A 12,710-nucleotide genomic window follows, 5' to 3' on the forward strand; every position below is an offset into this window, starting at 1 on the left:
ATGACCCTGGACAGAGGGCAATGGCGCATGCCTGCACCCCGTTGCTGGAATACATCAGCTCGCTGAAGAAAGAAAAGAATGATTTAACAACTAGCGGCCTATCACCACCAACTGCTGTCACTTCTGCTGTTGGTCGTGTTGTGAGGGACGGTCTGTGGCGCATGCAGTCCACTGTCCTGCGCCACGCATTTCCCGATCGGACAACGCGGGACGTGGCGATTGGCTGGCCAGAGAATGTGGGTGTTGACCAGAAGAGTGGCATGTACCTCTGGGGAAGTGTTGGCATCGGCAAAACGGTTATAATGGATCTCTTCGAGTTATGTGACACCCCGGGATTCACGAAGCGGCGAGCGCATCTCCATTCCTTCATGTCGGATATTGTCCTTCGTCTGCGCAGAGCGGAGAAAGAGATGGGGCGGAAAGCGTGTGTCTCTCCGATTGATCGTGTGGTGGACGACGTGCTGTGTGAATCACCGATTCTTTGCCTCGATGAGTTCCAGACATTCGATGTCACACACGCGTCGCTGTTGGCGGCATTCTTCTCTCGGGCTATGCCACGCGGGCTGATTGTGTTTACGACAAGCAACCGCCCACCGCAGGAGTTGACGCGCATCTCAACGGCGTTCGAGCGCTTCGTCCCGGTACTGTGGCACCACTGTGAAGTTATGCACTGCAACGGCACGAAGGATCACCGCGAGAATGCCTCGAGCAGTCACCACGAACACTTATTTCTCTATCCAAACACCAAGGAAAACGCGAAGCGACTTCTTCACCGAGTGGAACGGGGCTTCACGCAGAGCTGCACGTGGGTAGAGGGCGCGACCATCTGGCTTTACGGCAGGGAACTGATCGTGCCCTTTCACTGCGTCGGCGTGGCACTGTTCGACTTCTCGGACATCTGCGGGCCCCTCGGGCCCCCCGACTTCCAGTGCATTGCCAAGTCCTTTCACACCATCATACTTACTAATGTTCCGCAGATCGGCGTAGTTAGCAAAAACGCCGCGCAGCAGTTTATTATTCTCGTAGATGAGTTGTATCAGCACAACGTAAAGCTGCTCTTCACAAGCGAGGTACCGTGGGAACGTCTCCTTGACAATGGTACGGTTTTAGATGGCAGCAGTGCTAACCTCTGTTACAGTGAGGGTGAAGATGAGCGCAGCGGGTACTCTGCCCAGTATAGTTTTCGCAACGCGGAGGAAGTGTTGAGTTTTGATCGGATTGCCAGCCGACTGAAGGAAATGGGCTGTCGACACTATGTGCTGCGAGATCACAGTCAATTTTTGATATCAGACTACAACCTTGCTGCTTTGCTGGAGTGAGGAGATGTATTGCTCCTTTTCTGTATTTTACACCCCCTTGATTCTCTTGGGGAGTCAGCAAAGGAAGATGGGGATTTGGGATCGTGGCGGTTGAATTTGTGTTGTTGTTGTTGTTTTACTTTTACAGTGTGGTTGCAGACTCCTTCCTTTTTTTTTTCGAGTTTCCGTTTCTCCCTCCACATTTCCTTTTTGCATTTTTTTTTCTCACTGTATGCTTCTGCATCGATGAGAAAACCTTCTGGGGTATTGCGAAACTTCAATGGGTCGTGCTGCTGTTTGCCGGCTGGTGTGGCAATCGGCTCCATAAAACGGGCAAAGCTCGTTCCCTTGGTGGGCGATACTTTGAGGGGGATTGGTGCGCGTGGCATGGCGCCTCTGTGTGTGCATCGCACACAGTCTGCCACGCCGTGCCGTGTGTGTGTGTGTGTCACCGATACCTAAATGATACTGTTCGAGACTAGGCACACAGGCAACTAAAATATATATTACATGATTACGAGGAGCGTGCTGCTGTGAGCGGGGAGAAGGAACGGCCGCAAAGTGGTGTTTTCTTGTGCGCATTTCCTAGTAGGTCACAAGTCCGTTTCACCAGTTGCCGTTGAGAGATGTGTGTGTAGCCGAAGGAAGCGGGAAGGGAAGTGAGGCGCGGTGACATTCGCCGTCTGCGTCATGCCGCTGATGCTCGGTAGTGTGGCTTCTCTCCAATCCAATCTGGGAGGCAATAGTATGGCTTCCGGGAAAGGACGGCGAATGAAGAAAAGAGACCAAGCTGAACGTCCGCTGCATGGATGAGTCACATCTGACATAAAGGGCGTGAGTCTTCTGCACCGTGGTACGTTGCCACTACAGCAGCTAAGGCGTAGATCCCCTGTTCCTATCACTGTTTGTCTCCCACTTCTCTGTCTGGCCAAAAATTATTCCGAGGAATTATAGGAAGCAGAAGAAGTATAGCAAAAAATGCGTCTGCAACGGGTGCGAGGCGCGAGCTTCAAGGAAGAGTACGCATGCGCTGCGCTGCGTCGGACACGACGGGAAACGCCTCCACAGGGTATGGCAACGACGCACGCACTCATCGCGCCCAAGGAGAGCAAATTGGCTGATCGCATAACGGTCGTTCTGGACCTTGACGAAACACTTGTGTATGCACGAGAAGGGCCGCTTTACGTGCGTCCCGGTACAGAAGAGCTCCTTCAATTCCTGGAAAAAAACTGTGAAACGGTGGTTTGGACGGCAGGGATAAAGCAATACGCCGAGGCCGTAGTCCGTCAGATTGACACGAACCGCACTGTGCACCATACAATATACCGCGACAGTAAATGGTTTAGTGGGAGTTCGTGTCGAAAAGACTTGAGCCTTCTGGGCCGAGATACACAAACAACAATTCTGTTCGAGAACACACCCGATTGCATCCGTGGATTCGAGCAGAACGGCGTCCTCGTGGCAGACTATGAGGGCGGTGAGCTGGAGGACCATACACTGCACACCATCCTTGGCCTCTTAAAGGACCTTGTGCAGCGCAGGAACGAGGAGCACATTACTGTGCCAGAGTACATCCGCAGCTCGAGTCACCTCAACCTGCGGGAGGTGCCGACAGACAACGGCGACGTGATGTCGTGCTACTGCCTGCAGCCGCATTGGCCGGAGATGGAGGCGGGAAAGCGTGCGTCGCCCCGCTGCAGCGGCGTCATTCACTGCCAGCGCGACCGCTGCGATATTGCAGTTCACTGATGCCGTGGGGAGGGAGAGAAGGGGGAGGGGACAGAAGAGAGGCAATCCTTTCTTGGTTCGGTAGAAGTTTCACATTCTATCCCTTTCTCTCACTCGCTCTCTCTCTAAATCGTTGCTTCACGTATTTTCGTGCTTATGCTATTTCAACATGATCTTTTTTTTTGTCGTCGTTATTTATAGTACTGCATTCCACTCGGGGCTGCATGCGTTCTCTGATTCCGTTGGCTTTTTTTCTTTGGATGTACTCTTCTGAGTTCTGATGTTTTTGAGGCTCATGTTCTGGCTTCCCCAGTTGGCTGGATGGGCGGCTTCTCTCACACACACACCCCCGTTCAACACTTCTTTTCTTCTTTTGGGTTTCTGATCCGCGGAAAAAAAAAGGACACCGCACGCGCACAATTATTTCATCACGCAGTTACTGAGAAAAAAATCGAATCTATTTCCCATGTTATTCCATCTCATCAATCTTCTTTTTTTCTTTCTTCCCCCTCTGCGTGGAGAAGACGACCCTCCTTTGTAAAGGCGCAACTTTCATTCTTCTTCGTGCGCGTGCTTCACACAGCTCGCCAGTCCGTTCCAAATTTCTGAGTTTCCCATTTCCGCGCATGTCCTTTTTGTTCGGCGATGAGGCACCGACGGCAGAAAGGGGCCTTTTGTTTTACTCTTTTTATTTTTGTATGTATATATGTATATATGTATATATACATATATACATATACATATACATATATACATACACCCAAGTCAAGCCAAATTGCTGACGCCATAGTTGTTGTACTACTGCCACAACATTGGAGCGAGTGGGGGACGGCGCGTTGGCGACAACGGCGCCCCCGCAACGTCTCCTCCCTGCGGCCTACTCCCATTTGTTGCATTGCTGTTATTTTCTCCTTCTCGCGCATCACAATTCATGCGTGGAAAGAAGAGTCAAAATCAAGGAGAATAAGGAAGTGATAGTAGACGTATCGTCATTGCAGAGTGAATGGACACCGTTCTGCGGAAGGTGCAGGAAAAAATCCAGCAAAACTTCTGGCGCTCCGGTGGAGGCTCGAAGTTTTTCGGCACGGCTAAGCGAGGCGAGGGGGTGGAGTTGCACAACGATCTTAACAGCAACGATAGGGAGAAGCAGAAGAATGCGGTGAAACGAATCATAGCGGGCATGACGTTGGGCCGCGACGTGAGCTATCTCTTTATGGACGTCGTGAAGCTCGGCCAAACACCGAACCTTGAATTGAAAAAACTGGTCTACCTCTATGTTCTCAATACAGCCAAGCTACAGCCTGACAAAGCTCTCATGGCAGTTAACACGTTCCTACAGGACACAACGAACAGCTCTCCCATCGTCCGCGCCCTTGCGGTGCGCACAATGATGTGCATTCGTGTCGAGTCGGTGACGGAGTACACACTGGAGCCACTTCGCCGCGCCGTCGCGGATCCCGACCCATACGTGCGCAAAACCGTCGCTATTGGAATCGGAAAACTGTTCCACCAAAACTCGCAGATATTTTTCGATCAAGGGTTCGCCTCGGAGTTGATGAAGCTGCTGAATGACACATATGCCATCGTGGCCGCCAATGCGGCGGCAGTTTTATCTGAGGTGAACGACTATGGATCAGTCCCTATCCTGCCAGAGGCTGATTTCGTCAATCGAATGCTGCGACACCTCTCAGACTGCACAGAGTGGGGGCAGTTGTCCATACTGGAGCTCATTGCCGATACACCGCCCACGAGCACAACAGTAGCGGAGGACGTTATCGTACGTGTGTTGCCACGGCTCAGCCATAGCAATGCATCCGTCGTGATGGGAGCCATCAAACTGATAACCAACTACGCATGTCGCTGCAGCGCCGATGTAGCGAGTCAGTGCAGCGCACGGGTGAACTCTGCCTTGGTGACGCTTGCTAAAGGAGACCCCGAATCGCAGTATGTTGTTTGCAAGAATATTCATGCTGTGCTTGTGGTATTTCCAAATATACTCCGCAACAATCTCGACTCCTTTTATGTACGCTTCACAGATCCGCCGTATGTGAAACTCGAAAAACTGCATCTTTTATTAAAGCTCGTCACCCCATCTACCGCACAGCAAATTGTCAAAGAGTTGGAGGAGTATAGTTCTGAGGTGGATCTGCTTTTTGCCCAAGAAGTGGTAAGAGGCATTGCCACACTCGCGTTGAAGATAGAATCGGTTGCCCCGAGCTGCGTGGGTCTTCTCTTGCGTATTGTCGGCACACGTCCCGAGCTGCTTCCACAGGTTATCACGAGCTGCAAAAACATTGTCCGCAAGTATCCAGAGCAGCTCGTATTGGAGACACTCATTGTCGACCACGGCGCTGACACTGTCCCAGAGGAAGAAGCGAAGGTGTCGCTCATCTGGATGTTGGGTGAGTTCTGTGACTTTGTTGAGAATGGAAGACAAATCATTACGCAGTTTATTGATGAACTAACGTCGCATGAGCAGTCAGTTCAGCTAGCAATCCTCAGTGCCGTTATTAAGATGTTTTTGCGCGACCCTGCCGGGATGGAGCAGACACTCAATGTTGTGCTGGATACCTTAACAACAAACAGCGACGACCCTGACCTACGTGACCGCGCCTACGCCTACTGGCGTCTGCTCTCCAAAGGTGTCGGGGTGGCCAAGATGAAGCAGATTGTACACGGTCATCAAGTCCCCGTCGCAGCGGAGTCGACGTTTAGCGACGCTATGAAGTTGGCAGACCTCAAGAAGTCCGTCAACACAGCTGCGGTGGTATTTGGGAAGCCGTTCCACTCCTTCCTCCCACCGTACGGCCTTGTAAACGAGGACGCGAATGAGGAAGAAGACGAGGATGCGGAGGAAAATAGCTTAGCGTCTCAGGTGGTGGCCACCACCTCCCACGTCCCGGCTCCCACACCAGAGCAACCCGCCACCGCAACTTCAATGTCAACCACTGTTGCACCGGCTGCTGCCAAGTATGTGGATCCGCTAGACAACTTGTTTGGTGATACGCCCATCGCTCCAGCCGAACCAAACGAATATCAACAGCAACAAGGCTCTTCTTTTGGTGAGACGAGCCTATTTGGTGAACAAAAGAAGCAGCCAGCAACATTGCAAGAACCACAACAGCACCAGCTTCCGCCGTTAGTCCTCCCTGCGGGGAACATTGGGGTCGCCGTCCACAGCCAACTCGTGGAGGGGCCAGCACTGTGGATCGCATTGGTGAATCAGCAGACGGTGCCAATTAGTCAGCTTCTGCTGCAGGTGAATTTGAACATACTGGGCTACCTTCCGGCAGCGAGTCTCGGCGACTTTATGCCTTCAGTACCTGCGGGTGAAACAAGGTCTGCACGGCTGCCGCTCAAGACGTCCGAACGGCACTTCGATGTTACGCGTCAAACAATTGAGGTTGGTATCAAAGGGCAAAATTTGCCACTGTTAATTTTCCGTCTGGATGTGCCAGCGGACCAACTTTTGGCGGTGTCTACTCCTATAGAAGGATCAGCCTTTGCGGCCAAGTGGCAGGCATTCGACCAGTCGGCAGAGGCCAAACAGCTACTTGCCGAGACTGGTGTAAATATGCTCAGCTCGTTGGATCGTCGCAGTGTTCTTGAGCGGCATCGCTTCTTTCTCTTGCCACGAGAGCGTGAGTCTAGCGAACTCGTCTCGTACAACGGCATTGTGACGACGACACTCGGGTTGCATGGCATGGTCGAGATCCTTCTTGACAAGAATTCCCCCGCGCAGAGTTACCTTTGTGTGAAAAGTCACCACGTCAGTTCCATCATGCCTCTTCTACTAAAGGTGCTCCAGGGCGCTTTTCCCATGAGGAAAGTATCTACTGGTGGTACAACCACGACCTCAGGGAATAATGATTCCGTGCTGGATAACTGGTTCGCCTGAATGAAGTGTCCCCACACGCAGTAAATGGTAGGATTTTATTTTAGTAGATTAAGTGCTCAGAAGAAATGCAATGCTGTCTGGGGATTGTCACGGTCACCTTTTATTCGTCCCTCCCAATTTCCTCTTCATGGCATCATTCCTATTTGGGCTATGGTGTCTTTCCCCACCCTTTCTTAGCCATTTTTTTGTTCGTCTTTGCCGTTGCGCCGAAGTAACAAGCATAGTATGTTTCGCCGTATTTCTGCAAGCACATTGTCTGTTACAGCGGCCCGCTTCTATACACCTTCGGAGGAGTTGAAGAAGCTCTACGATAGTGACTTTGACAAATCCCGGTTCCCGCTGAACATTGTGCCAAGTGATAGTGTCCTCTTCGCTAAGTTTCTATACAAGGCAGCGGAGCAGAAGGGTAACTTTGATGCTATTTTGAAGGACTTCCAGACGGTTGCTGCCGCCTCTGTCAAACTCCCTATTTTTTGGGAGCGCACAGCTATCATTGACAATATCGCAGAGTTCAAGCAGGTGTCGGAGCCTATGTTTTTTACTTTGGTCTGGATGCAAACGAACGGCATGTTAGACCTCATCCCCGACGTGGCGGAGGTCTATGAGACGTACGTAAACGCCAAGCAAAAAAAGGCTGTGGCGAAGATCTACGTAGCCCCTGGGAAAGAGTCTGAGGTCTCGGAGGCCCGGCAGGTGGCGCAGCAGTTGCACAAGGGGTTGAAGGAGCTCGCCGACCACTCTCTCACATTCAAGACAGTCGTCGACCGCTCCATCGTCACGGGATTTGCGGTAGAACTTGCCGGTCAGTACGTCAACCGTGCTGAGGGACAAAAGCGACAGGTGTCAGGATCCGACGAGGCGGACTATACAAACATTCCGGCGCCTAAGCATGTAAAGACAGTCTGGGAGGACAACATTGAGACAGAGGTCCTGCGGAATTTCCTTGACAGCCTCTCCGAGTACGACGCAGAAGAGGCCAAGTATGGCGTGTAAGGATGCACCAGCAGGCATGAAATCTATATTTTATTTTCTCTAATCCATATTGCGCCTATGAGTGTTGAAAGAAGTGCATTATGGGGAAGAGGGGAAGAGGTGCGTGGTATAGGCAATTAGCAAACAGAAATAGGAGAAGGAGGGGTGCTGAGTGAGGGAGTAGGAGCAGCAGCTGCAGTATCTCTGTCGTCCGTCCTTCAGCGCTGCAGGCTGTCTCTTTTTTTTTTCCGGGGGGGTGGGGGTGCTGAGAAAAGTCTGGTGCTCTTCATTTCTCTCTAATTACGGTATCTTTGGCAACACCTCAGTATTTCTTTTTTTTTTCTGGCTGCTTCTTTCCCCTTTTGTGGTGCCAGTTATCAACCGCGTCTTAAGAAATCAAAAATACGGAAGAAGAAAAAAAGAATGAAGGTTACACTCGACGGATGCTCCCTCACGCCCGACGCGCTGTACGCGCTGGGCCACGAGAAAGACTCCACCATCCTCCTAGCGGAGGAGGCAATTCGCAGAATTAATGCGGGCCGTGCAGTTATCGACAAGATCGTCAACGAGCGTCAGACCGTATACGGCATCAACACAGGTTTCGGTAAGTTCGAGTCAACTGTTATTCCGCCGAATCAACTGGTGGACCTGCAATTGAACCTCATCCGCTCCCACAGCGCATGCGTTGGCGAGCCCCTGAAGCCCCAGCGCGCTCGCATGATGATGGCTCTCCGCATCAACATTCTCTGCAAGGGACACAGTGGCATCCGCCTCGAGACGGTGGAGAAATACGTCAAGGCCTTCAATGCTGGTGTGGTTCCCCATATTCCGGAGCAAGGCACTGTGGGCGCGAGTGGCGATCTCGGCCCGTTGTCCCACCTTGCCCTCGGCATGCTTGGCGAGGGCATGTTGGCTACGCTCAAAAATCCGGTGTTCCGTGACGCCAGCACCGTACTGAGGGAGTTGGGCGTCGAACCCATCACGCTGGCAGCGAAGGAAGGGCTTGCGCTCATCAACGGGACGCAGTTCATGAGCGCTTTGGGTGCGGAGGCCGTTGTGCGCGCACGCAGGATTGCACGCCTCGCCGACGTTTCGCTCTCCATGTCCCACGAGGCGCTACAGTCGACTGTCAGCTCCCTCAACCCCGATATACACCGCGTGCGTCCGCACAAGGGCCAACAGATTGTTGCCCAGAGGCTGCGAGCGCTTCTTCACAGCGAGAAGTACCCCTCCATGATCAACAACAGCCACGTGAACTGTGGCCGCGTGCAGGATGCCTACTCTATCCGCTGCGCTCCTCAAGTTCACGGCATCGCCAACGACGTCATTGAATGGGTGTACCGCATTCTTACCGCGGAGCTCAATTGCGCCACCGATAACCCACTCGTGTTCCCAGACGGTGTAAAGAGGGTTGTCTCAGGGGGCAACTTCCACGGCGAATACCCCGCAAAGGCACTTGACATGCTTGCTATTGGCGTTCATGAAATTGGCAACATCAGTGAACGCCGCATCGAGCGGCTCAATAACCCTTCCCTGAGCCGCCTCCCTGCCTTCCTGGTTAATAAAGGTGGGCTCAACTCGGGCTTCATGATTGCTCACTGCACCGCTGCCGCTCTTGTCTCGGAGAACAAGGTCTACTGTCACCCCTCGTCCATCGACAGCATCTCCACCTCTGCTGCGCAGGAAGACCACGTCAGCATGGGTGGCTTCTCCGCACGCAAAGCCCTTAAGGTGGTGGAGAATATCGAGCACATCATCGCCATTGAGCTTATGTGCGCTTGCCAGGGCATCGACCTCCTGCGGCCACTCAAGACGACGGAGCCGATGGAGAAGGTGTGGGGTCTTGTTCGATCTGTCAGCCCATCGTGGGATAAGGACCGCGTCGTTTACCGTGACATTGAAAAGATTGCGGCGCTATTGCGTTCTGGTGCCATCTGGAAGGCTGTCAAGGATTACATCCCTGAGGAGGCGCGATTCCACGACGTGCTGACCGTGCGGGAGCCGTTCAAGCTCAAGAGCAAGCTTTAAGAATGGTATGTGCTTCCATTATAGGGAAACGAGCAAAACGCTTTATGACTGACATATCAGGGTGGGAAGCAAGCACATATAAAAAGAAAGCAATTCATTTCTTTTTCCACAACAATTTATTTTGTGACAATGCCGATCTGTTTTTTTTTTTTTTTACTTTTTTTGGTTACTGGTTTTTGAAGACGTCGTTATCTGAAAAGTCCTCTTATTACAGGGAAAAAGAATGCACCAAGAAAAAGACAAACACTACTACTACTGGGTAATTCTATTTACTTTTTTTTTATAGATTCTCAAGAGATTTACACAATCAGTTATCAACGGGAGCTGAACCGTCTGTGCATGTCTCTGTGACTGTTTGTCCGTTTGTATGTATGTGTGTGTGTAAGAGAGAAAGCTTGTGTGTGTGTGTCTGTTAAAGAGAGACTGAGAGCGATATATATCGGGCGCACATGATCTGAGATAAAGAAAAAAACAGCGGAGGTAAACTGCGAACGCAAATAAGGCGGGGTGAGAATGACACCAACTCATATGTGTTCGTGCTTTTGCTGCCCTGTTCTGCCCTTTTTTGTGATTTCCGAATGCCAAGTCTGTGAGAACAATCTGCACTTGAAAGGTTTCGTTTTGATTTTAAAGTGCTACCAATGCGCTCACTCTACCCGCTGGCCAGGAGGTCCATGGCGGCCTACAAGATACACAATGTTACAGTGCCTGAGCCGTACGACTACCTCGAAGACCCCCAGAACGATGAAACAAAGTCATTTGTGCAGGCACAAAACGTTTTCTTCGAGGAATACCTCTCAGCCGATGCTGAACTCCGCGAAAATTTTTTTGAGTGTATCTCAGCGTCGCAAAATTACCCCCGAACGTCATGCCCAAGCTTTCGTCACGGTCAATACTACTTCTACCACAACACGGGCCTTCAGAACCAGAGTGTGTTAATGCGTGCAAAGAGCCTAACCAACGCGACATCCAGCGTCTTCCTCGATCCTAACACTATGAGTGGCGATGGTACTACTGCGCTCAAGGCCACAGCCTGGAGTGAGGACGAGTCGCTGCTTGCGTACAGTATTAGCGAAAAGGGCAGCGATTGGCAAAGCATTCGCGTGCGGTGTGCCGACACAGCGGAGGATACTGCGGACAATATTGAGTGGGCCAAGTTCACAGGTATTGCGTGGTGGCATGACACCGGGTTCTTCTACACACGCTATCCCGCCCTCCAGAGTAATGTGGACAAGGGTGCAGAAACTGACACGGCGCAGGACCCTTTTATCTGTTTCCACCGCCTGGGCCGCCCGCAGGCAGAGGACGTGGCGATTCTTGCCGTGCCAGAGCACCCGCAGTGGAGCCTGGGGGCTGAGGTGTCCGATTGTCAATCGTATATCATTGTCTCACTGTTCGACGGCTGTGAACCTCGGAACCTTGTTTGGATTGCAGAGCTGCCCACCAGTGAGGAAGGAATCGGGTCCACACCGCTGAAGTTCACGAAGTTGGTGAATGAGTTTGTTGGCAAGTATGACTACTTGGGAAATGATGGAGTAAAGTTCTATTTTGTCACCACCCGCGACGCGCCGCGGAAAAAGATCGTCTCCATAGACATTTGTAACGGCGACGAGGATGTTGTCGTCGAAGAACAGCGTTCCGTGTTAAACCACGCTGCACTCGTAAAGAACACGCTTTTACTCACCTACCTCGAGGACGTGAAGGATGTTCTGTACTTCCGCCGTCTTGATGAGTCTACGCCGAATGCAATTCCTTTGCCGATTGGTACGATTGCCTCCCTCTTTGTCGACCGGAAAAAAGACTTTGTTTCTTTCAAGATGACGTCCTTCCTTCTCCCTGGGCGTAGTTTCGTCATGGACATCAACGACCCACTGGGATCACTTTGCATCTACAAGGACGATACGGTTGAAGGTCTATCCGCCGACGACTTCGTCACGGAGCAGGTGTTTTATAACTCAGCGGATGGAACGCGAATTCCAATGTTTATTATCCACAGAAAGGGTCTTGCTACACCAGAGTCCCCGCTTCTTCTTTACGGCTACGGTGGTTTTAATATTTCGCTGACGCCGGGGTTTAGCTCCTCGCGAGTGGTGTTCCTCCAGAAACTCGGTGGTGTGCTGGCGATACCGAATATCCGAGGCGGCGGTGAATACGGTGAAGAGTGGCACGACGCTGGTAGGCAAGCCCACAAGCAAAATTGCTTCACAGATTTCATTGAGGCCGCTAGGTTTTTACACAGTCATAGCTACGGCTCCCCTCAGACGACGGCTATTATGGGCGGATCCAATGGTGGGCTTCTGGTCGCGGCGGCTGCGAATCAAGCGCCGGAGCTTTTTAGCTGTGTTGTCTGCCAAGTGGGAGTGCTGGATATGTATAAATTCCACAAGTTTACCATTGGACACGCGTGGAAATCAGATTACGGTGACCCAGAGAAGGAAGAGGATTTCAAGATTTTACAGCGGTATAGTCCGATTCACAACATCCGGTCTGGTATTAAATATCCTGCCATTCTGGTGGTGACAGGCGACCATGACGACCGTGTTGTGCCTCTCCATTCGCTAAAATACCTTGCGACGCTCCAGCATGCCAACCCGACGGAAGGGGGACCTTTTTTGGCGCGCGTAGAGGTAGCCGCCGGCCATGGTGCTGGCAAACCCACCAGTAAAATCATGCGCGAGGCGGGCGACATTTACACCTTTATCACCAAGAGTATTCACGCGGCGTGGAAGGAGTGAAAAGTCGGCCACTTCTCGAGGCGGGCGGCGTGGGCGAGTAACACTTTTTTT

The 12,710-nt window shown here is 51.8% G+C and overlaps 6 protein-coding genes across 6 annotated transcripts; all 6 read left to right on the plus strand.

The window, feature by feature from the left end:
- Positions 1–20: 20 nt before the first annotated feature.
- DQ04_00541050 (ATPase) lies at positions 21–1,319 on the plus strand (the record flags this gene model as incomplete). The annotated part of the gene is made up of 1 exon (XM_009309205.1): positions 21–1,319. The coding sequence occupies one exon, from the start codon at positions 21–23 to the stop codon at positions 1,317–1,319; it is 1,299 nt and encodes a 432-aa protein (XP_009307480.1).
- A 957-nt stretch (positions 1,320–2,276) lies between these two features.
- DQ04_00541060 (putative nuclear lim interactor-interacting factor) lies at positions 2,277–3,047 on the plus strand (the record flags this gene model as incomplete). The annotated part of the gene is made up of 1 exon (XM_009309206.1): positions 2,277–3,047. The coding sequence occupies one exon, from the start codon at positions 2,277–2,279 to the stop codon at positions 3,045–3,047; it is 771 nt and encodes a 256-aa protein (XP_009307481.1).
- Positions 3,048–4,029: 982 nt separating this feature from the next.
- Positions 4,030–6,924, plus strand: DQ04_00541070 (AP-1 complex subunit beta; the record flags this gene model as incomplete). The annotated part of the gene is made up of 1 exon (XM_009309207.1): positions 4,030–6,924. One exon carries the CDS (start codon positions 4,030–4,032, stop codon positions 6,922–6,924), a length of 2,895 nt encoding a protein of 964 aa, XP_009307482.1.
- A 225-nt stretch (positions 6,925–7,149) lies between these two features.
- Positions 7,150–7,917, plus strand: DQ04_00541080 (hypothetical protein; the record flags this gene model as incomplete). Its single annotated transcript, XM_009309208.1, has 1 exon — positions 7,150–7,917. The coding sequence occupies one exon, from the start codon at positions 7,150–7,152 to the stop codon at positions 7,915–7,917; it is 768 nt and encodes a 255-aa protein (XP_009307483.1).
- A 402-nt stretch (positions 7,918–8,319) lies between these two features.
- DQ04_00541090 (histidine ammonia-lyase) lies at positions 8,320–9,924 on the plus strand (the record flags this gene model as incomplete). Its single annotated transcript, XM_009309209.1, has 1 exon — positions 8,320–9,924. The coding sequence occupies one exon, from the start codon at positions 8,320–8,322 to the stop codon at positions 9,922–9,924; it is 1,605 nt and encodes a 534-aa protein (XP_009307484.1).
- Positions 9,925–10,565: 641 nt separating this feature from the next.
- Positions 10,566–12,659, plus strand: DQ04_00541100 (putative prolyl oligopeptidase, putative,serine peptidase clan SC, family S9A; the record flags this gene model as incomplete). The annotated part of the gene is made up of 1 exon (XM_009309210.1): positions 10,566–12,659. The coding sequence occupies one exon, from the start codon at positions 10,566–10,568 to the stop codon at positions 12,657–12,659; it is 2,094 nt and encodes a 697-aa protein (XP_009307485.1).
- Positions 12,660–12,710: the final 51 nt, after the last annotated feature.

The sequence above is a fragment of the Trypanosoma grayi genome, assembly GCF_000691245.1.
Source record: "Trypanosoma grayi strain ANR4 Tgr_54_V1, whole genome shotgun sequence".
Taxonomy (NCBI): domain Eukaryota; phylum Euglenozoa; class Kinetoplastea; order Trypanosomatida; family Trypanosomatidae; genus Trypanosoma; species Trypanosoma grayi.